Below are 24,318 nucleotides of genomic sequence, written 5' to 3'. Positions count from 1 at the left end.
AAGTGTCCATTTAAACACAGACTTTACAAAAATTTGCACCACTAAGAGAAATTCATTCCATTAAATCTAATCTGATACCTTAACACATCTGGCTCAATAGATTGTGAGGCAAGCTTCTCAAAAACTCTCGTGAGGGGCAGATGCAGTGGATGGCTCTCATTGCGGAAGGCATCCTGACAGGAAGCTATGATAGTGCTCAGCAAGCCAGAACCACACATCACCTGGCGACTCTTCTCTGACTTCACCAGGGACTGGATATGACCAGCCACAGCACACTGGATTTCCTGAGAAAGCTGAAAGACAAGGAACTGAGGTTAGTGACCTGGAACTAAAACTGTACATTGTGATTGCATTTGTTTTTGCAGTCGCTGAGTCTCTGGGTACAAAAATCTGGCCCAAAAAGATGCCTCTAAGGCAAAAGGCTCAAGTGCAACTGTATGGCTGTTCTATAAAACTGTGCACCTGAATGGTCTGGGTATATCCACAGGTGAGTAACTGCTCAGCTACCCACAGCTGAGCTTTCTGGAAACACCACTATGGTAGTGAGGGATGTCATGCAAAAGAGGGAAACACCTCCAAGGGCAGGTTGTTAGGCATAATTTTCAAGACCAACACAGTTACTCAGAATGTATTTAACATGGGGACTCATGCTGACATATTCTGCTCTTCTGCACTGTTGTAAAAGCACTGTTGTTTAAACAAAACAGCATGTAGCAAAGTCCTGAAACACAAACACTTTGTCTACATGTTTTGCTGAATTGATGTTTTACTTCACTATTGCTTCTTAATGGTCTTATGAACTTAAATAATTTTTAAAGAAATCTTTAAGATTTCTAATTTTTTTTTTTGTTGTTGTTTGTGTGTTTGGTTTTTTTTTTTTTTTTTTTTTTTTTTAAGATTTTAAAGAAACCTTTAAGAATTTCTGAATTCTCACTATCTTTAGAACAATTTGTTTCCACTTATGAAAAAAGCCTACTCCGCAGACAAGACTAGGTTGCTCTCAAAAGTAACTATGCAACTTATTTAAACAAATCTTTTCATTATTCCCCATCCTCAAGAGCTCTTTGGCTTTCTCACGCTCTTCAAGGAAATATCTATACACATTTTTAAAGAAAAACAGGTGGTGGCAGACACAGATTGTGACATTTGGATTCAATTTTATGACACAAAAGAGAAGCTACTTCACTGGATTCTGCACACGCTAGTTTATTAAGTGTAAAGAGCAATTCAGCTCTTTTGCATGTAGACCAAAATTTTGGAGAGCTCAAAACCAGTACAGGACAAATTCAAAGCTTTTCAGCTTTGAATTTCTTTTAAAAAGTGCTCAACAACCTAAAGCATCAAGTGCAACACTTGGACAACGATAGTAGCGCATCATGTGTAAGATGTATTGGTTTTGTAAACACAACTACTGGTTTTGATACCTGAGGAGAGAGTTCTTCAGATAGTCTTTTCTCCTGTCTCAGACTGTTCATTTCCAGTGACATAAGTTTCAATGTGCATCTAATTACATGCAGATATCCTCCACCAGACTAAACCAACATCATTCTTCTTCTAAGGGGAGGAACTTATTTCTACTGTGTATCAAAGCTCAGTAACTTTTTGGAACTTCAAACTATTATTTACAATATTTTTAACTGGATGAAGGAAAGTGTCTGCATATATAAAGCCATGAGAAAATAAAAAAGAAAAAAAAAAGAATAGTACAAGTCTTGATTAAGTGAAAGTACTGGTTTACTCCAAAATAAATCCAATAAAACCATAATGGCATACAAAAAAATTGATTGTTTTCATTAGCTTAGCAGCTTTGTCAATACCACTATTGCCTTGTTTTGAATAAAATGCGCTGTTTTCATGGATCTTAGTTCCAGTAAAATGAGATATCAGTGGAGCTACTAATGGTGGCCAGGAAACCAGGCTATGTATTTCTAGGTGCATGGATTGATTTTCCTAACACATACCACTTGCACCATGTGAATCAGGATATTGAAGGTGCAATCAGAATGCAGTTAGGCTCACAGCTCTGCCTCAGATTTGAGTCTAAAGGGCAAAATGTCACCTAGCAATTTGCCTAGTCTGCTTAAGTAGTTCCCAGATTCTTGCTCCTAAGAGCCCATAGTTGGAAAACTTGGTAGTTGAATTCAATTCATTGTTACTCCTCTTCAAAGTGATCATGTGGTGTGCAAGATGACTAAGAACTTTGAACCTTCAGTGGGGCGGGGGGGGGGGGGGGGGTTAGCTTCAAAAGGATTTTCAATTTTCTTAGAATTAAGAATGATACATCAATAATTGAGTGCACAATTGGAAAAAGACGACTTTTCAACCTTGGAGCACCTTTCACTTGAAAAGCTATCAGCCTTTCAAAGAAAATTAGAATTAAGTTCTAACAATACAGTTCTAATTTTACTAGGCATCAAAAGTAGATTTTTCAAGAAGTTCAAAGTGTCTCAGGGCTTCAAATTATGCTTTTAAAATTAAAAGGTAGACACCCATGAGTTTAAAACCCATTGGCAATAAAGAGATTGGGTCTACTTCCAAAAATCAGTTGTGTGTTTTTCCCTTTAAAATGTTATCAAAAATAAATCATTCCAAAATTCACCATAGTTAAAATGATCTTCAGTACAGTAAGTCAGGAATCTGGGTTGAGTTTGTATGTCTTCAATCAAAGGTATGATACCAAGATTTTAGGATAACTTCAGAGACACTGACTGCTTTTTAAGGAGAAAGTGCATAGCAAGAGAAATGGTACAAATAAAATGGCAGGCTGTAGGACTGGAAGCACAGTAGGAAAATTGCTCAGTTACCAAGCTTCAGAAGCTGTTCTGTCAAGGAACAAGCAAACTTCTTACTGAAAGACCAAAAATAACCTTGAAAAAGAACATGTAGACAGGCTATACATTTAAAAAATAATAATAATAAAAAAGAAAGCTGTGCTGTAATCAGAATAGGCTAATAAAAGAAAAGAATCCTCAAGGGGACAAGACCGAAGCAATGCTTGTGGAAAAGTGCTCAGGGGAAAGAGCTGACCTTCAGCTGCCAACCCTGGCTAGAGAACCTGCTGCCAGGGTGTTTGTGTTCCCCTCCTCCTACCAGGGTTCTGGTCAGTTCTCCCTTTCTCTCAAATCCTTGGCAATGAAACCCAAAAGGGAATGAAGTTCTAGCCAAAAACTTGAGCAACTTCCCTGTGCAGCTAACTCACTGCAGTAGTTCAGTGTGGTATTAACCACACTGGTATGTTAATGGTATTAACATTAGCAGTAGTACCATTAATAGGTGTCTAAAGGTTGACAAATCTCAAGTGTCACACAGGCTTCTACAGGCCATATCTAACAGTGTCAGAGACCTGTTAGGGTTAGAATGAATTACATTTTTAGGAAGCGTAAATATTTGGAAAGTGTTAAGATGTTCTTAACATCTGCAATAAAAACAACTTGCTTTGGTTAACTTTAAGACATGGAGAAAGGGATAAAAGACTTCTTTCTAATAAAGTTGCTAAGTCCTTATTGAAATGTTTCAGATTTACAACAGTGAATATGACAACAGTTCATCATAGAAGAGACGTGGATAAATAGAGGACAAATCCAGCTGTGGCAGAAAGAATATTATTTAGGAAGAGTGTATGTAGTGTATAAATAATTTGCATAGTGAATGATGTGATAGTTTTATTTTTTTTTTTTGTTTTTTTTTTTTTTTTGGTCTGCATTCACAAGAATACCCAAGAAACAAGCCAGAAAGATGATGCAGAACTGAATCATGCTTTGATTCTCTTGTACAAAGTTCTTGCCTTTCTCCTCCCAGCCTTGTGAGATCTAGGAGCTCTCCTTATCTGACACTAGAAACAGAAAATATCTGGCATAGCACTTGGAAATCTTAAAGTCATGTTTCCAAAATGCTGGACAATGAGTCCAAGGGGAACTTTTAAGGTAGAATAAACTATGAGTGTCCTGAGCCACAGAGTTAAAGTAGATGTTAACCTGACTGGCTTGTACTTAGTTTTCAAAACCTGTGATAATGCTATCATTGACCAGTGAACAGGAAACATAAAAAGGAAAATCTGCCTTGTATATATTGTTAAACTGTACGTAGTTAGATGGGAACTGCCTTAGATGTACTCACCCTATCCATGAACATGAGCAATAACCTCTAAACACTGACTACTGACTCAAAGACTGTCTCTTGGGGGTTTTAAGGCTTTTAAGCAAGTGTTCATACCTATATGACATTCAAATCATTTTTGAACATATCTAGGAAAGTCAGCAATATGCAACCACAAATCTGTTCTCAACTCATACTTGTCACTCTGGACAGTCAGAAAAAATGGTTGAACTACAAGACCATCTGTTTTGCTGTCTACTACTGTTTTTTCTATACCTACATGCTCAGCGTTGCTTCAGCCCATTACTGTTTAGGTCTGACAAAGGTCACCAAGCAGCAGCAACTTTGGCAGGAAATGGATATTATTTCTGAGGGTCAGAGTAAAAGTACATTAATTTTATTGAGTTCCATTAACGTTTCTCTAAAGGCTGTGCTTTCTCATTGCCATTTCTGTGAAAGCAAAAGATTTGCACGTGATTTGCACATTCTGAGGATTTTTTTCCAGATGAATTCCAAATATACGAGCCTAAAGATCAATTATAGCTCTAAAACAAGTTGAAAGAGATGAGCTACTAACTGTTCATCACCATTGCTCCTAAGAAAGAAATATGCTATTTGACTCAGTCCTAACCTCAGAGCAAGAAACTCCTTTGGATTTTTAATTTAAAATTGAATTAAAATCTTCAGCAAGAAAGCTCTATCCAGAAAGAAATTACTTCATCTCTCTTAACTGTCACATTGCAGCACTAAAATAAAAAATAGCACTGTTTGGTATAGAGGGAAATTCAAAGGGTATTTCCTTCTTTTACTAAGTCACTTAGTTCCACCTGTTGCATCAGTTCTTGCCTGACTTGCATTTTCCAAGGAATTTGTCAAGGAATTTGTTTCACAAGGGTTTGTGCAGTGGCACACATTACAAGGAAAGGTAGTAAGTCAGTCCAGCCTTTTGTGTCACTACCTGGTAGCATGAATGAGCTGCCCAAACTATGAGACACAAAGTTCCAATCATTCTCTCACCTGCCTTTAAACAGGATTACCATGAAAATCTCATTTCCTCCATCCTTTTTGTGGCTTATTTGGTGAAAAAAATCTTCAGGACGTGTTAATTCCTACTCCAAGTCTAAGGACCCAAAGTAACAGTAGTCCCAACGTACCCAATGCAATCCTATTCAGAACATCAATACTAAACACACAATATCAACAATAATTTCTTGTTGGCTAAGAAAAAATAAGTAAGAAATGAAGGAAAAAGATGAATGCAATTAAATGCACGACTAAAGTGTCTAAAATTTGTGCTCCAGTCCTTCAAATTTTTAAGAACACTGCCATCTACTGAGGATCTGACAGACTCTCAGCCAGCTCAGCCATGAGCCAACTCAGATTCACATTCTTGAGGGCACTCTCTCTCATCCAATTAACTATTCTACTTGTTTATCAGGAATTAATTACTGTAATTATCAAAATTTCAATAATTGCTGCCTTGAGTTGGGATATACTGGCAGTTGCATTCCCATCTTCCATAGCTCTGGATGAACAATCTGGTTTTATTTCAATCCCTCTGTATGTACTTTAACCATATTTGAGTATTTAAGACAAGATAGCAGATGCAATGTAGGCAGTTTACTTGTTCAGAGGGGGTGTGCGTACTGGAGGCCAGACAAAGCAAAACAGAGTCTAAATTAATTGTAAGCTTATGGACTGCTAGACCTAAAGAGCCAGATTGTTCTGGTTGCTAGATCAATTAGCAATATTTTAACAATTTTCAAAACTAGTTCTGTTCATTCTTTGTCATTATTTATCTGAATTTATAACAGAAATCAAAGCCCAACTCATCCAAGTTTGCAAACAAAAGCCACACACACAAGACACAGGTAGGAAACACTGATTGTTTTGAAACAAATTCACAAGGACCCCCTCTCAGACTCACCTGAGAGTGTCCCTCTTTGTACAGCTTTGGCAGCAGCCTCACCATAACACAGACAGCACCTGGATGTACAATAACAGTGTCTCTCATTTCCCACCTGCAGGAAAAAAGATGTATAAGGCTTATAATTATTGTTGATAGCAGCAAGGAGGTTATAACTAATGTTCCAGCAGAGTACAGTATTAAACCTGCCTAGCTGTAACCAGGCTTGGCATTTGAAAATGGAGAAAACTGGAAAATGTCTCCGCAAAAAATACAGATGACCTGGAGCAGATGGGAGCCTCCTGGGAGTAACAACAATGGGATATAACCTGATCATGATCTCATCCTGCAGGTTGAAAGGAACCTGCAGGTTGAAAGATGTGCAGCAGCCTCTTTAAATAAACTTTACCTTTGAAGGTACCTGAAGTACAGAGAACAGACAACCAGAGGTCTCCCTGAGGCATCAGCCCAAAGGTACCATGTATTTTTTATTTCCAAGCAGTTTGTAACTTTGGTCAGACAGTAACTTCAGGGCTTTCAAACCAAAACAGCAAGATGAGAAGATGAGACAGCCTTGATGCAATCAGCATGCCACCCTTTCCTTCTAACAACAGAATCTACTTAAACAAGTAAAAGAAAGTTATGTATCTGTGCTTCCCAACCAGTTTTCATTTTCACCATGCATCATCTTTGCACACTCAGGCACAGGAAAGAACTGGGGCATCAAATTTACCACAGAGAAAAGTTGCTTATGCCATGATGCAGGCTAGAGGTCAGATGTACCTCTAAGACAAAGGCACTTCATAGCAGTAACTCTACTCCAGGCACTGCATGTTCATCAGCATGTTCACAGAATCATCAGCATTTCTGGGTGCACCTCTGAACCGGAGCTGTGATGTTTCTGACAGTGCACATCTATCCCAAAAATACTTCATGAAGAAAGCCCAAGCAACATCTAACATCCATAGTTAGACAGAAAAAAAAAATAAATAAAGCAAAATATGCTTCACAATCTATATAAATCGAAGGGTGTAAGTAAAAGAGGGAGCATAAAAAAAAAAATGTACAAGGGACTTGAAGAAGGATAAAATGCTGTAATTAACACTTGTTAGCCATGACCAAAAAAGGCTTATCTAACACACCAGAGCAGCAAGTAATGTGTAGCACACTGCCACACAGTGACAAATAATTCTTACTGCACCCTCAAGGAATATGCTAAACAACACTTTCAAAGCAGTTGCTCATTTGCTGCATTTTCTGTGTAATCGATCGAAATCAGATCTGGTATAAATACCTAAGAAAATAGTGACTCCAGTGTCCCTGACCAGCATCACACTGCTCCCCTGTCAGCACCAGACTCTCACTGCCTTCAAGAATACCAGATAAATATATCCTATCAGTCTTATCTCTATCCCTCTCTCTGTTTTTTCAAGAGGCCTTCGTTTTCTGGCTTGTCTTCGCAGAAAAGTTGCCTCCATACACCACCTCCTCACCCTTGCAAATATCCCAGCTTCAGGGCTATCCAGTCAGCCCCGTGATACCACTCCCCTTACCCCATCACTATCACTGTGTGGATCCCAAATGCACTCTGCACTGACTGTTACTTAACAGCAAGACAAGAAAGAGGGCATGGGGACAAAATGAGATGCCACAAAGAACCTGAAGATCTATTAGCATAATCTGTGCAATGGCAGCTGCAGCAGCCATTCTGCTGGGGTGGGCACAAAGAGGGGCTTTCCTCCCAAAGAGAGAGCACCCTCACTAACACAGCTTGCAGCAAGCCATCTCAAATCCCCAGCAGCAAAAGGAAGAACAGGAGGTGGTTCAAACAGTAACACAAGAGCAGGAACACAGAAGGCCATTTTTCAGACAGGAATTAAAGGGTAAATTCCCCTGTTACCCAGCAGCTTTCAGCATCATTCACCACAGGACAGTGTAAGAGGCTAGAATATTACTCAGTTAAAATGTTGATATTTCCGTGTCTGAGTCACAGGCTCCTAGAACTACCAGATCACCTCCTTTCTCCCTCTTCAGGGGATGTTAAATCCATGTCACAGGACAAAGAATCACAGGCCACCTACACTGGCTGCACTCAAGTTCCTCCTTTCAAAATGCGTAGCTCCATGCTGAAGCCTTTTTCAGGAGGAAGTGAGAGTGTGGAGTAGAGCTAGGAGGAAGCTGCATAAGGGGAACCACAGGCTTGAAGGAATGCTGGGAACTTGATTTCTTAGTTTTATTTTCAGAAAATTTACTACTGGAAAAGGATACAGATTGTATGTCATGAAAATTGACAGCTTGCTAGAATATATTCTGCTGTTTGCATACACTGATGACTGAGGAATAGTCTAAAGCAAGGGCTGAAGAAATCTCCCAGTCGTAAGCACTGCACTCAACGTTTTTAGCTGTAACTTCAACGAGAAACATTTTTGAGAAAAAGACTGCGAGATCCAAGATAAAGCTGCAGACACAGGAAGGGGCAGATCTCACAAATTATGAAATGTAAATAACTTAGCACTGATTCACAGATGACAGCTACATTGATCTCTGGTGTAGTCTTTTCTTCCTGCCATACTCCACTATATCTGGCATGCAGCATGACTGTTCCTTTCCCAGCTTTCTCTATTTAAGCTGTACAACTAGATGAGCCAGCGAGTGCACGTGTGGGCGCACACACATCCAGGAGCATCTAAAATAATTTAAAAGCTTTTATTTTTCATGTATCAGGTGACTGGAAAAAGCTTCCCACACTGTTTAAAAAAAGTCAAAATTGATTGGAGAATGTTCAAGTAGACACTAATTATTAGTTGCAAGCCCCAGCAACCCTCCTTAGAACCCAATGCTGCTCACACATTGCACATGCCAGAACCTTCAGCTCTAACTGTGCAACTCTCAGGCTTCTGTGTCCCACTGCTCCACTAAATATACATGCCCTAATGTTTACCACCATTTACCTTTCAAAATGACATGACTTCTGCTATCTGAAGGCCTGGCATTTGGGACTGTATGACTGATTTGTTTGGTCTAGGGAAATTTTGCCACACCCTGCCTCAGTTTACTACCATATAAAATGCAGATACCAGTCTTACTACTATATTTCCTGTAGTAAAATCAGGACTTACTTCTCCTCAGGATTTTCCCATAACCTGTATGCTGAGGCAGGTAATTTGTTGACTAATCTTTTGAAAGTAACAGGATGTTCTTCTTGAGCTTCAGATCCCTCCTGATCATCTCTCGATGGCTCACCCATCTCTGGCTTTATCTCCTTAAAGTAGCTCTCCAGATGGAGAGTTCCTTTAACCATATGATCAAGAAAATTCAAAATCCATATGCAGTTCTTCAGCCATGCTGGGAAAGGTTCTGAGGAGCAGAAAGCTGCATCCAAGAATTCTGCAAACGTCCTTTTCTTCTCAAGGCTCAGAGGGATTTGCCATTCTCTTTGCGTCCAGAAACAACCAAGTGACCCAAGATCCTCTGCCATCTTTTCAAAGAGGCTGTTCCTCTGAAAGAAGTCACTGTTAACAGGGTCCAGATGCAGGGCTGCTGTTATCCCCTGAAGTGTGTAGAAAACAAGCTCCATTATGCGATTCTGTCCAACTGCTGCCCATAGCCCAGATGGAGTGTCCTGCAAGGCACCTTCCATGTCTGAGAGAAGAGACAGGAGTCCATTGAATCCGCTGCAAGTTCTGAAAGCTGAATGACTTTTGGGACTCTCCAATATTCTCAGGAGTGACTATAAACATTGTGAAGAAAGGAAACAAAAGAAACACTTAAAAGAAAGGGCAAAAAATAAGAATATTTTAAAATTGCAAATGTTTTGCAAAATTCTTTCACTGAAATTTCACTCAGAATAGAAAAAAAAAAAGTTGGTCAAAGGTAAGGTCACCACAGCACATCTTTTCTCCACCCTCCTTCTCCCATGTACCCACAGAGTCAAACATCCTAGATTCATACACACCCTCAGGAGAAAACCCACAGTCAGTCTGACAGGTGAGAAATGGTGTTAACAGGAATAAAGTAAAGAAAAAAATCCTGCATTACATAGCTTAGCTAGTTTGGTCAGAGATACTGTTTCAGACCTTTGGCTAATCTCTTCTCAGACACTTTCAAGAAAGCTTAAGATGAAAAAAAAAAAAAAAAGTGACCAAGTATAGCCCAAAGAATACAGCAAGTAGTAGGCTCTCCTCTTTAAGAAAAGCAACAATTCCCATTCTCAGTAGGGTTATTTTTATAGTTTGCACAACACTTTAGAATAAAAACAACCATGAAGAGTCAAATCCAAAGACAACAATGTTCTTAGGTTTCTCTGACTTACGTGGGCTTAAAGCAGGCTGTAAGTGAATGCCACTTGATAATATTACACGGGTATAAAACCTAACCTATTCCACTTGTAAATTTGAAATAGTACGGGCTTGCCATTGCAAAACAAATCTAGCAAAGATGTTAAGAATTATAGCAGTGGAAGTAAAGTCAGTTGGGAAAAAAAAAAAAAAAAAAGGTTGTGAGGAAGCAAGGAAGCAGTCTAGTGTATTTGAATGCAATCCATCCCAGGTTTAGGGGATGATCAACAATCTGTTTTGTAAAGATGATGCTCTTTCAGGCACTGGTGGCCTTCCAAATTTGAATCTGTATCTTTCCACACTGCTGAAGAGGAACAGTTCTAACAAGTGAATCTCCCGGTAACAGGATCTAGGACCGTGAGAAAAGGTTGCCAGAACTAGAGGGGGAAGAGAAACGCCTTTACTGCCATTCAATTTTGTATGATAATGCATCAAACCAGGCAGAGACTTCTGAACAGGGAGTAAATTTAATAACTCAAGAGTTGAAGTTATCAGGATGGCTTTAACACATTTCAGGGAAGGTCAACAGTAACCACATTTCCTCCAGCGCTAACTCAGTTAGAATTTAATCGCCTATGAGTTAGTATTCCTCTGTCTTGAATCTATAAAACTGATGTCTGCTGGAAACCCCCTAACTCAGTTAACGTTAACAGAATTTATTTCACATTCCATTATTTGTTATTCCTCATAATTGTCCACGTGCCACCCTGGAATACGGCAGTGCTAATTACATTTGGGCTCAGGCTTTAACAGCTAAATATATATTAGCAAATCAATCTGAATTTGTGTATAACACAATCACAGTCCCAATGGATGCAGATAATAAATTCATTTGCTTACATTATGTTTTAATACAGTTATCATTTGTCAGAATTAGACACCAAAGCTGCATTTATTTTCATATTAGTTTGGACACTGCACTCAACTTCTCTACAAACATTGTTAAACTTTACTGTTTCAAATCAAAGCTATGAAAAGTGACAAAATTTAAAGTAACATGGTTATTTTATCACAAAAAGAGCTGCTATATTGTGCTAAAAGATGAATTCTGTTCACACCTGGTAGAGAAGGCAGAATGAAACTTTAAATTAATTCTTACAACACTGCTGCTTTTCAGTTTGATGCTTATGACCTAAACCAGAATAAAGCACACTGATTCTTTCCCCTGCTTCAGTTGCCTATGGATCAGACTCTCCATAAACATCCATAAGAATCCCCCTTACCATGAACTCACCTCTGTTTTTCCCCTAACACTGGTGTATGTAAGAGATTACCAAATTAAGGACAGCAAAGCTACAACCTCGGGAACATATCAGAATCAAGCTATTCCATCTCATGCCTACCCTGCCCCCCCTCAAATCTTACTCTTTTACCTCTTCCCACATCCTCCCTCCACATCTCCATTTTTATTCACATTTGTTTGCCCTTTCTCTGTCACATTACATATAACTACACATACAACCGTGCCCTAATATTTGCCACCTCCATTTCTCTGTCATGTGTTACTACTTAAGTTCATGGTATTTCAGTCTGATACTGAAGGAAGGTGCTGACCACACAGATGGCCCCCACTAAAAGTCAAAGCACTTGATCTACCAGAATCAAAAACTGGTCCGTAGCTCCTTCCTCTTCAGTACTTACCTTCCTGGAAAAACACAGTGCTGGGAAAAGATCTAGAGCAATTTGCCACAAGCCAAACAGTTTCCAAGAAAACAACAACCAACTTGGAATCCATGTTAATTACCTTCAGCAGATCTAGTTTCAGATTTAGTTCCCCTTGAGTAGAAGAACAGAGGGCTCCAATAACAATGCTCATATATTCTTCATAGTTGATGACTGATAGCTGCTCCAAGATGCTAAGAGTAGCACTCCTGTAGCACTCATCATCCAAAAATATCTTTATGTATGGCACCATTCCATAGTCCTTTAAAACAACTGGGGAAAAATACAGTATCATTTGTTACTTAAAGTATCCTTTCTTTGTAGTTTTTAGAAGCAGGTTTTCAGTGTTGGTGTGTAGTGCCAAATTTCTACAAATACAGCGTGAGAGGCAAGAAAGAAAAGATTGTTAAGCTAATGGACACAAACTGAAGAGGACGAGAGGGGATAAAATCACAGGATGATCACAGTCTCTAACCATCAGAGATGATAGTTTCCCAATTCGATAATGCATGAAAAGGTGCCTAATTAGTTTTCATCTTAAACATTCCTTTAGTTTATGAAGGAGACTTGTTTGGGGCAGTTTGTGATGATACATTTGCATTATGTAAGATGCTGCAAATGATGACTCTAGAATTCAAGACTGAATTAAATGAGCAGATTGCAGTACTCAGTAATACAGGAGTAAAAAGGATCTTCTATGTTTTACTGTTCCACAAGACTCCCCACACAAACCTCTCTCTTAATTGTGCCAATACTGAATGTATGAGTGTGACCCATCATGTGTCTGATCACGTCAAGATTTCACATAACAGACACCATGGAAGAAAACATGGATGAACAAACAATACATAAAACTCTTACACACAATTTTGTTTTCAGTAAGTAAAGTTTACATCTTCTGTCTAAATGTTTTAGGGTCATCCACGTGGATGAGGGAAGTAGCACAACTACCAGGGTAAGTCTCATTGTAGAGAATGTGGATATCTTTACCATATTTCTGGTGTAACACTGTCATCCCTACACTTCTCACTGAAGCACAAAAGCCAGAAAGTTCACTGGTGCACCTGAAGAGGCATCATGGCCATTTATCACCAAAGCAATGCAGTCATGTCATTTCTTACCAGTGTTCCTTACAGACCCCAGAGTAAGTGCAGCCACCATCTTCAGCATGACAGCATTTAATTCCTTCTCAGTGCCTTCTTCTGGAGCAGGCAGATGGGTTCCAGCTGTCAGTGTATTAGAAGTAGTAATAAAATTTATACAAGATGTGGTTAACTGTAGTTAGATTATCTTAAACTAAAAAAATAAAACCAATTCTCCAGCAAATTGTAGTTCAATTAAATATTATTTGCAGACTACTTGAGCTCTAAAGTGAGCAGCAAAAGACATCCAGGGCACTGTCTAGCAATCAGGGTTTAGTCTGGAATTGGGAAACACAGATTTGACTCTAGGCTCTGCATCCCAAACTCTTGCATAACTATGGACAATACTAGTAATAGCTATGTTTCTACTTCCCACTTACATAGCTGACGTAAAGTGACCTGTTCAGTAATACCTAGCAGGAGCACACACAAGTAAAAGAACATTACAGCTTCTGAGCTGTGAAGTGGAAAAATAGACCAACAGATAGTACAAAGCACTATCTACAACTAAAAGTACAAAGCAGAAAATGTCTGCATGTTTAAAGGCAAACTTTTCCAGAATCAGACAGTGTAAGATAGCGGGTTGGTTTTGTTTTAAGCTCTAAAGGCCCTGAAGTTTGCAGATCATTTCTAGAAACCAAGAGAGGGAATCATTGATCCCTGCACAGTGTGTTCCCACTTGCCCCTCTTCATCTTTTCATCTGAAGTTACAAATTATCTAGCTATTCAGTCACTCATTCTGTACAATTTTCATCACTAAGTGATCTAAGGCAGTAAAATACACCAGCTAGCTGATAAATGGAAGATACATACAACCATTCTTGGCAACTTATCTTGACACTCTTTAAATACTGTCATACAAAATTCGAACTCTCTGATATCAAGGACTCAAAGCTGAGTTTCCTTGCAGGTAATGGGCATCCACACACTGGAACTTCTGTTGCAATTCATATTCTGTTTGTTGCTTGGAATAAACATATATAAATTATTCAATTGTGTATGCTACTCCAGAAGTTATACCTAGTACTTTGGGTCCCTTCTCAGTTAGATGACTATTATTATGAAATTTAAAGGCATTTCCTAATTCATACAGCACAGGCATTTTTATAATGATTTAAAATAGTTTAAAAAAAGCTTTTAAATATGTTAGCCTTTACTGTAAGTCAGCTGTACCCTACAGTTACTACACATGAACCTTCCTGTCAAATAACTATATAAGTACCTGATATAGATATCTCCTATATCACTAGAATGGATAGTAGTAATTGTGAGTATTGTACATCCAAAATTTGAGAAACCTCCTTCCATAATGAGTCCTCAGGACTAAGTGCTGTTTTCATACGAACTAAGTTCTGTGGGAAGCTTTCTTCCTCTACTATCAAGCTGTCATCTCAGAGAATCCCAAATCAAGACCAGTTTAGAAATATGGGATGAATGGTACCCTTCCAGAGTAATTGACTGTACATCAGTGAAGACATTACATGAGCTGTTTAGGATAGTTATAGTTTCATTCTGTTCACTAAGAATTCAGAGAGGACCTGGCTTAGTATGACAGAAACATCTCAAATTTAAAGTTAGGCCAGCTGGCTTCCAGACAGAAATCTAGCTACTCAGTATATTTTTTAATTGATTGTAGAAAGAGATGTATTCTTTCCTATCGATATGCCTGCCTCAGAGTCATCACAAATGACAGTTGTACCTGACTTCCTCAGGATCTTGGCTTGCTTCCTCAAAAGTGCCAACAGTAGGCCTAACAACCCTGAGTCCCGGAATATGTCGCTAAATAGTGGATCCTTCTTGGTCATGCTGAGAAGACACTGGAGAGCTGTTAAAGTGCAGATTGGCACTACATTTTCCTTTATCAAATACTGAACCTTCTTCAAAATTTCATGGGGGATGTAGGACAGGTCTAGCACTATTGACTCCACCAGTCTGAAAAATTGGACCTGGACTGGTTGTGGTTTGAAATGGATTATGTCAGTAAACTTGTTGATAGGTTGTAGTGTCCATTCCAGAAGAAAGAAGTTCACCATGTTCCAGGCCCATATGGTACCAATTGCTCCTAAGATTCTTCCACAAAGGTGCTGATCATTACTTTTCTGAAAAATAGACTGCAACACCTGAAAAGCTTGGAGATTTTTCACTGTCATTCCTGCAAGAAAAACAGGTGAGATAGCCCTTTGTTTTTTTCTCCTTTTAAATCATAAATATGATTAAATGATGATTTATATCATTATGATTAATATGATGATTTTATCTGCAAGAACTTTAACTATTAATATTCAGTCACATCTGAGACCAGAAACAGGAATCACAGATACAAAGAATGTGTCTGGGAGCCACATTCACAACCTACAACCAGACCATACAACTGATATGGTCAGTTCATTTTGATGTAGGTAACACTCAGGTTTATACAATTTTAAGCATTTCCTCCCTCTTAAGAGGCATGCTGAACAGATCCTCCCCCCCCCCCCCCCCCCCTTTTCTTTTTTTTTATGATCCACCTACATATCGACACGTATATACTGTACCAGAAGACCGTGTCCGTTCAAAATCAAAGTGCGGTAATTGCGGGTGTACAATATTGCCAGAAACTTTCAGTTCAGTTTTTCCACAGGTTGTAAGGCAAGTCAGCATGTCCAGAATCTCATTCAGATAGGGGTCTCCTTCATTTTGCTGCAACCCCTCACATCTAGCAACAAAAGTTGGGACAGTCATGTGTTCATGCCTTAGTAATGTAAACTTTTTGGACACAGCAGCACGTACTGAATCAAACATGAACATACCATGTCTGTCCTAGGTAATGAAATAGTTTGAGCTGTCACCCCAGATGTGTAATAGTTTAGACCTAAGACAGCAACTGTCAAAGGGCAGAAACATCTGCTTGTCATGCCATTCTATTCTATACTGCATAGAGAGGATTAAATCTTAACGAAAACGGCAGTATCTGGGCATGGGTTAGTGGCAGAGCAATAGATATGAGAAGTTAGGAAAGTCTCTCAGAAAGAAAACAATGTTTTATAAGCAAGAAGAATGGTGAGGGAAAATGCTAGTGTTCGATTTTAGCAGGGAAGAATGTAACCTGGTGGGGAAGAATATTCTGTAAACAGAATTTTCTTTATCTGAAGAACAAATTCCATGCATCATAAAATAAGAAATCTGGCAAATAAAAAGTTCAGTGAAAGTTCTCTGCCTACCCTTTGCTGCCAGTATTTGCTGGGAAGAGACAAAAAAATGAAGCCCTGAGACTATTTCTGTCTCCCCAGACTGGTTTTATCAGTTAAAAAAGAGTGAGACAGTCATAGCCCTTGCTGATATAGATCATATGTTTCTTCCCTTATGTGGATAGATTTTCTTCAGAAATAGCCATCTTTCAACACAACTTATTTAGAAGAGAAAGCTAGACACTCCATGGTAACTAAAGAAAACACTGCCAGATAAAAAGAGACAAAGCTTCTTCCAACTGTAGGTCAGTAATTTTTTGCCCTGCAAGAAAACATCAGAAATAATGTCCACCTAGTTTGGATCCATGAACACCCTACATTCAAATTACAAATACATCCTAAGCCTGATGTTCTGGTCAGGGACCAAAGTTCTTTCGAGTGTTGGAGAAAACGTACAAGATTAGGCAAAGCCATAATGGAAAAAACAATGTATTGAGAAGATCTGGAAGTGCTCTCTTCATACAGTATTAAAGAAAAAAAAGGAAAAAAAGCTAAGCACTTGTGGGGAAACGGTATAACATTCTGTTCTGACGTAGCAAACTCACAGCTTGTTTAGGCAGTGAGAATAACAAGAAGACTAAAAGATTCTGCTCTGTACTTTTGATTAGGATGACTAGTTTGAATTTAATCTGATATTTTCAAATTCATCTCAGTTCAGAAGAACTTAACTTTTTAAAATATAAAATTGTGTGAATTTTTGTCTTCTGCACTGCAAGGAGATCTGCTTTCACTCCCTAGCTGAGTGTATTTCTGGATTAAGAGTTCACCTCTTTACCTAAAACAAGGTTGGACTAGATGATCTTAGGGGTCTTTTCCAACCAGAATGGTTCTAAGATTCTCAGCCTCCCAGATCCCTTCTAATCCTAATAACTGATGAAAAACCCTTGCTTTCTGTTCGGTAAGTCCCTACCCAACCTGTAAACTAACTTCTCCTACAGTTAATTTCTGTTATGGTTTCAGTAGAAGAAGTTATGAACTGCTTCCCCTCCCAAAATAGCAATGAGAGACTCAATGTCAGAGACTATTACTGGCTTTGCATCCACACAGTATTACTTATATGACCAACATTTTAAAGCAGATCAACACACCTTGTGAAAATGAAGTTTTACCATCCTCTAGAAATAAACAAAAAACTTCTACACTTACCTGAGAAGAACTTTTAGCAGGAGTTGGTAGCCATCATTATTTTCAAACTCTGTTAATAAAACTGATGATATGGGATAGGAATCTTTCACAAAGCACAACATGATACTAACAGCTTCACACACATCACAAGCAGGTAGTGTATCAGCCAGTTTAAAGAGATTCTGAATAGCTATTTTAATGCAGTCCACAGCTGTAGGGAAAACAAAACAAAACAAAACAAACAAAAACCACAGGTATTTAAGAACTGAGAGTCAAACAAGTTTGAAGTTACTGACAAAAATGGAACAAGTTTTTAACATTAGACAAATAGTCTAGAAAGAAATGAGAATATAACTCACAACCAATCATGATATCATCCAAAAAAAGATACTGCTCCTCTGGCAGTGCCATCAACCTTCTATTGCGAATGTTGACGAGCCTCACATTACTGAAAAAAAGTTTTATGCTTGTCTACAAGAGTGTGATCAGGTGGGATGGACCCTTGCCAGTAATTTTTTGTGTGTGTGGAGAAATCCTCAGTTTCTAGATGTCTATCATCACTAAATAAAGCTCCTGTCTGGACAGTTAAGAGCCCATTGTTTTCAGTTGACTGAGTATCAGCTACTGTAGAGATAAAAACCTATCCCAGAGAAAATTTTCTTGACAATTAATTCGCAGGACAGCCACAAGGAAAAGAGAAGCCAAATTACTAAACCAAACCTTGTAGGTATAGGATGCTGTTTCTGGTCTGAGCTTTTGAAATTGTTCGCAGCACACAGCCTGTGGGTACTTTCCACGAATGGTTACACTGGTCCCAGAGGGAAGCAGTTGCTATAATTAATGACTGAAGCTTATCAGCTGCCAGAAGTTCCTCTACACCTTGTTCCTCTCTATACATGTTAAGCATTATCTGAAAAGAAAACAAACATCAGCTACAGTAAACAACTCAACAAATACCTGGGAGACAAAGGCCAGCATTAACCCAACATGACCACAGCTGTACTCATCCACTGAAAACCAAAGCAGCACAAAACTCTGTGTGGGGTCACTGCAGAGCTTATAGGGGGACCACAGTATTGTAGTATCAAAGCCCTCCTAAACTTGTAAACACAGGAATTAAGAAATGAAAACTGGATACAGTGAGCCAGGTCAAACTGAAAAAAATAAACAAATCTAAATCAGTGGTTGTTCTATCCATCATCAATTTTTGAGCAGTTAAATGGGGGAGAAAAAAAATCAGTTTAGCTACTGATGCCAGAAGATAACATGCAGTGAAATTAACAAGCATAACTTCCACTAGGATATTTTTTTAAATTTTTGGGTTTTGAATATAAGTTATGCTGTTTCACTTAACAAAATAAGAGATAATTGCATCATCTAGATTGTTTTATAAGGCTTCTGATACTTGTTCAGTGATTTTTCAGTCCTAATTTATTCCTTTTTTTGGACATTTGAATCACCACCAGTTCCATTCTGAAGCCTGAATGAATGTGAGCACTCAGGGCAAAGAAACTGCCAGAGGGGCAACTCACCTTAACAAGCATCTCCTGAGTTTGAGTCTCATTCTCACTTGTCTCTCCATCATCACTGGTTTTCTTCAGAGGAAAAGTAAAGAAAAGGTACAGGCACTGCATCAGAGCAGCTGGAAGGCCAGATCCAATGATGTTCCTCAAAGTTCTCTAAGTAAGAAAAAACAAAATCAGACCCTCCAGAAGCTGACTGCACTTTCCATATGTTTCTAAACACCAAGCATAGTCTTAACAGGTGAACCAGTTACCTAAGTATTTTATTCTTAGAAGTGCTCAAGGGCACACTAGCATGGCAATCAGATCATGGCTCTAGAGACCCTCTTGGGAGAAGCAAACACACTGACCGTGCATTGTCACAGCTGTTCCTAGGAATTCCCACCCCAGATCAAATAAAGCTTTGACAGATGCTTACCGTGTCCTACATAAGCAGACCTACAGCTGATAAAGCATATAACCTGCAAACTAACTAGCAGCTACAATAGTAGTAAATCCAGGGGCAGACAGTACCTCTTTTATCATTAATTCACAGGACAACACAGAAGCCTGGTATGTTAAAAGCGTAAGTTCTCCATTCCATCCTTGACCCTAGCATAGCAGCAACTTAGCTATAATTCCTTTTCTTTTACAACTCATTCAGTAAGTGCACAAACACTTATAATTATAGCTTTTATAAATAGACACACTGCTTCTTCACAATGTTTCTCAGCACTTAGTTTCCTTCTATCTGCTAATGGCTCTTTGCAACTTAAAGAAGTGGCATCCCAGGGTGCCAATTTGGCATGCAATAATCAAGTTCAAAATTAGCAAACTAAAAAGAAGAGTGGGGTTTGTGATACAAAGGTTTTTTTGTGAGTCTGTACTAGAAAAAATAGAAACATTTCTGAAAAGCACAAACCTCAACAAGAAACTTCACACTGTGACTAACTATATATAATTTTATACACCTCCTTTCTGTGACACAGATCATGCCTACCAGCAGCAAACAGTAAGATTTTGTTTTCATTTATCTAAATAAGGAGACAAACTGCTCAGTTCAATGCCAGGGATAAATGCACCCTCACACATCACCAGCAGGCTGTACTGCTGGTGCCAGTCTGCATTGAGGATGGGCATACAGATAGACTCTGAAATGCTTTGAAGTGCTGCAAAATGAGAATGCAACCACTGCAGTATCAGCAGACAGATCCTTACCAGTCATCTCCTTGATATGTAAGCTGGAGTGACAAAGAAAGGCTGAAGAGCCGCAATAGACAATGGAGAAAAATCAGACAAATACTAGAAAAAACAGCTGTCTGATTACCAAAACAAAAGGGTATCTGAAAGCACAGAACACTTACTTCCCTATTTTAGAAAAGCCTGGACTGTAAACCTGCTAGCATGTTCTCTCTCTGACTATACCCTGGACATGCTGATGCATAAAGCGCTGGGTACAAAACAAACATTTTAAGTCCTAGATGTTCCACTGTTGGGGTGGTTACCAAGTCTCTCAGAACTAAAAAATAAAAATAAAAATAAAAATAAAATTAAAACAAAACAAAATAAACCCTTCGTAATTATTTCTCTTACCACATCAGTCTGTGAGAGTAGATACACTGATTTCAGGAGCAAATAGCCATCTTCTGCTTCCCCTTTCTGTTGCAGCAATTGCTCCAAAGCCAGCCGAGCTTCCTCTGTTACCACAAAACATTAAACTTCAATTCCTTAATGAAAGGTGAAAACACTGCATTGATCCTTTCTTAACAGATCTGACACATTTTACAAAATTACACTAGCAAAACCTCAGAGGTGAATGGAAAAACATGAAAGGATTTTGATCCAACAACAGGCTCAGGCCAGTTCACGTAAACTACTTTCCATAAACTGACAAGCTGCACTGGGAATATCGTCTCAGTTCATGAAGTTTGCCAACTGACTAGTGCAAAGAGTGTACAAAAGGCACCAGGAAAGCCAAATGGGACTGGCCTACATTTCCCATTAAATAAAGCTCTTCAGAATGTTAAGTGTAGCCTACTCTTTTACTGCATAGCTGCAGTGCTATACATTTCTACCTACAAGCTCCAAAATAAAGTTTGGTGTGGCATACAAGTCCAGATCTTCAGCACAGTTGCACCTAATAGGTGTGGGCTAGCACTGGTAGAAGATTTGGCATGCTACATGTATGCTCAGCATTTTCTATTCTCTTTATTTCCCTCATACAAAGTGTGTAACATAGCATAGAGGACAGATGAATAACAGCAAATGCCCAGTAGAAATGCTATGGGATCGTTACCTGCAGGCTTGCCATTAAGATTCTTCTTAATCTCCTTGGTCAGAAGCTTGGAAACTTCACTGGCTAACAGCTGAATGTTGGGGAATACAATTACTCCAGCAGACTGTTCCCAGGCCTGAAATCCAAGGGTGAAAAACTGTTTAAAAGTTTCTGATACAGCATGTGTTTGGTGGATTGAGAAGTAGTAATAAATATACATAAACCTAAAGTTAACATTTCCCTTCAAAATTCCCTCCCCAGACAGTGTTGTCTGGCAAATGCTGTTTAATGGACTAGCAGAAGTCCGACCCTACAGATGCACAAGTCAACCTGGAAGAGGCAACATTTGACTCACATAATGCACCTGGCCAGACAGCATTTACATTATTTTCTCCAATGGATATAATCAAAACAGCTTAGATGTCTGTCACTGCCTCTGTGCCAATATTTATTTGTAACAAAATGCATGCTAGCCCATTTTAAAATAATACAGCAGTCTGTACCTTAAAGAGATTAGTGTTAGAGTTGCCCAAAAATTCAAGTAAAAGAATATCTTTCTCCAAAAATTGTTTTCCCAAAACTAAAGACAGTCATAAGCAAAAAGATAAAATATTTTTCAGAAATAAAAACAAAATAAAAACTGCATTTTCTCTGTTCAGTAAGTCATTGCACAGTCTCAGCTACTTAGAAACTGAAATGGGGTTGGAACTGCAGCTCTCATGGAGCACTGCAACAGATCTGTCACACAGAAACCATGATAATAAGCAACTACTGCATGCAGGCAGCAGTATACTGGCAAGATTCACCTGAAACTGAACTGTTTCTTTAAGGTAAAAAAATTTAGAAAAATCACAGAACAACAACAACAACAAAAGTAAAATCCATCACTTCTTTTATGTTTTGCTTTTTTAGTGCATGTATAAAGTTTCTAAGTTTCTGCCTTACAGTTCTATGGCTATGACCTTGCAACTTCACAAGCCAGTTACATCATGAGTATAGTTCAATACTGTTATAGGAAAAGATGCTCTTCTGAAATGTTGAAGATTTTGACAGTAAACATTTACCAGCCCAGGATTTCTAAATAATCCCCACCCTACACCATAATAAAGCTCTCCTAAGCAGCCAGGTATTGCCCTAAACATTTAGCTAGCCAAGAGAAGCAAATTTATAAACTAGTTTATAAATTACTTGTTCAAGTACAGAAGAACAATTCAATGCAAAACTGACAACAAGAACAGTAGCAAGACGTGATAGTTCCCTGCTCCAAGTCTGACAAACTTTCCTTTTCTCAAATATATCCTATTCATTTAAAAATACATTCATTTTAAATCAACCAACAATATTAATTAATCAAAGGGTCAGCGCAATGCTACTGTCATTGTGCAAAAGCTCAGTAAGCTTGTGTCATTACAGAGAAGGCCACTCATGTTCCAATTTAATTTCCTGGGTGATCATCCTGTGGGGGTCAGACAATAAAATCTAGAAAATGCTCTCCTCTAGAAACAGGCCCAATCAGTTCCATATTGGTCTTTGAGTCTATAAAGATGTGTATCTGGAAGAAGCTCAACCTGACTCCATCCCAGAATGCCTGCCTTCTGGGGAATCTCAAATAATGCGGTGTCAATCTAATCTGTTCTTCCTCTTAAGCTTGGCTGTTTCTAGATGTTTAAGATTCTGCCACAAGTTCCTTGTCTGCTGTTACCATCTGTCCTTCCTACTCAGGGGCAGGGGGAACAGGCAGCAACACACTGAAACTCCCAACTGTTTTACACAGAGCACTACGTTAGAATTGCCTATGCTGAGTAACAGACTGCTTCAGTGTTAAGGGGGATGACACTTCCCTCTGAGGTTTGAGCAATGCTTCATGGAGAGATGCTAGCTCAAAAGCCATCTATCGAATAGAACATTCTGATGCCTTCTGAGGCACCAAGAGGCACCAGATGTCACATTAAAATCACTCCCAGCCTATGCCTAGATCACAAACAGATAGCTAACATTTTCCTCCTACACCTTTTCCTTCTGCATCAAGGAGTGTCAGGGAGCAATGAGCCCCCGCATCTCAACTGGCTCCTGACTAGGGCCCTCTTTCCAGCCAGCCCAGCAAGAGCCAAAGCTCTCAGATGGAGACAGAGATGCATTGGCACCTGCATGATCCAACAAGGAAAGAAAGACAAATGAAAATCCTCAAGGGAGAAAGAGGACTTGCACAATCCCCTGTTAAATACAAGGAAGCAGGGTAGTTGATGCAGCTAAGAACTTTATAGCAAATACAGCTTGAACAAAGATGTGCTTGCCCAGGCCACACCAGGGACTTCACACAAAGCAGGAAGCTCTTGCGTGAAGGTAGTAAAGTTGTATGGGGAAAGACATGATGACTCAAAGCTAATGGACCAGACTTTCAACAATGTACTCCTAAATCAGTGATGCAAGGGCAAAATGCTCTAGCCAAGCATCTGAACTTAAAAGACTACAAAACAGCACAAAGCTCTGCTGTTAAAAAAAATGAGAAAAGGGAAGGCAAAAATCCCTCTCACAGAGCACAAAAGCAAGCATTAAGCTTATGAGAAATCTGCACATCTGTTTTGAATATATTCTGTAGCCATGATATCCTTTAGGAATTCAAAATCATTACTGCATTTCAAGAAATCATTTCTTACAACCCTAAAACATGTGAAGTTCAGCCCTGCAGAAGGGAAGCACAGATGGGTTTTTGTATGCACAAAATTGCCAGTGCCTTGGCAACATTTAGCCTGCCTCCTGAGGAATTGCTGTCCTGACTCACAGGTACTGAAGTTTATTTCTCAATTGTCAGAAGTGTATTGTGCCTTGGACCAGGGCAAGCTTGCACTCAGATATAGCAAGGTCTTTGCCATAGGTCTTGCCAGACCCTACCTGCAACTTGAACTGCACTTGATTTGTTTGCATCACGCTGACACCAAAGGGTTACCTGCTTCAGTACTGTTAACTGGCACCAGCATCTACAGCAGTTTTGAAACCCTGTGTTCTGCGGGGAAAGTTCTGTTTAAGCTTCACAGGTTCACACTTCA

The 24,318-nt window shown here is 39.0% G+C and overlaps 1 protein-coding gene across 1 annotated transcript in view; it reads right to left on the bottom strand.

The window, feature by feature from the left end:
• The window catches only part of WDFY4 (WDFY family member 4), a 129,541-nt gene that overhangs the window by 98,906 nt on the left and 6,317 nt on the right, over positions 1-24,318 (bottom strand). Inside the window, exons 3-14 of the mRNA XM_032191041.1 lie at positions 21,293-21,407; positions 20,590-20,693; positions 19,027-19,173; positions 18,215-18,404; positions 17,516-17,705; positions 15,677-15,837; positions 14,842-15,294; positions 13,122-13,226; positions 12,083-12,273; positions 9,121-9,731; positions 6,023-6,116; positions 79-293 (exon numbers count right to left, since the gene is read on the bottom strand). Of these exons, the coding sequence (XP_032046932.1) occupies positions 79-293; positions 6,023-6,116; positions 9,121-9,731; positions 12,083-12,273; positions 13,122-13,226; positions 14,842-15,294; positions 15,677-15,837; positions 17,516-17,705; positions 18,215-18,404; positions 19,027-19,173; positions 20,590-20,693; positions 21,293-21,407 (2,576 nt within the window). The remainder of the gene's footprint in view (positions 1-78; positions 294-6,022; positions 6,117-9,120; positions 9,732-12,082; positions 12,274-13,121; positions 13,227-14,841; positions 15,295-15,676; positions 15,838-17,515; positions 17,706-18,214; positions 18,405-19,026; positions 19,174-20,589; positions 20,694-21,292; positions 21,408-24,318) is intronic.

The sequence above is a fragment of the Aythya fuligula genome, chromosome 7 (assembly GCF_009819795.1).
Source record: "Aythya fuligula isolate bAytFul2 chromosome 7, bAytFul2.pri, whole genome shotgun sequence".
In the NCBI taxonomy this organism is placed as follows: domain Eukaryota; kingdom Metazoa; phylum Chordata; class Aves; order Anseriformes; family Anatidae; genus Aythya; species Aythya fuligula.
This window is presented reverse-complemented; position numbering and strand designations above follow the sequence as displayed.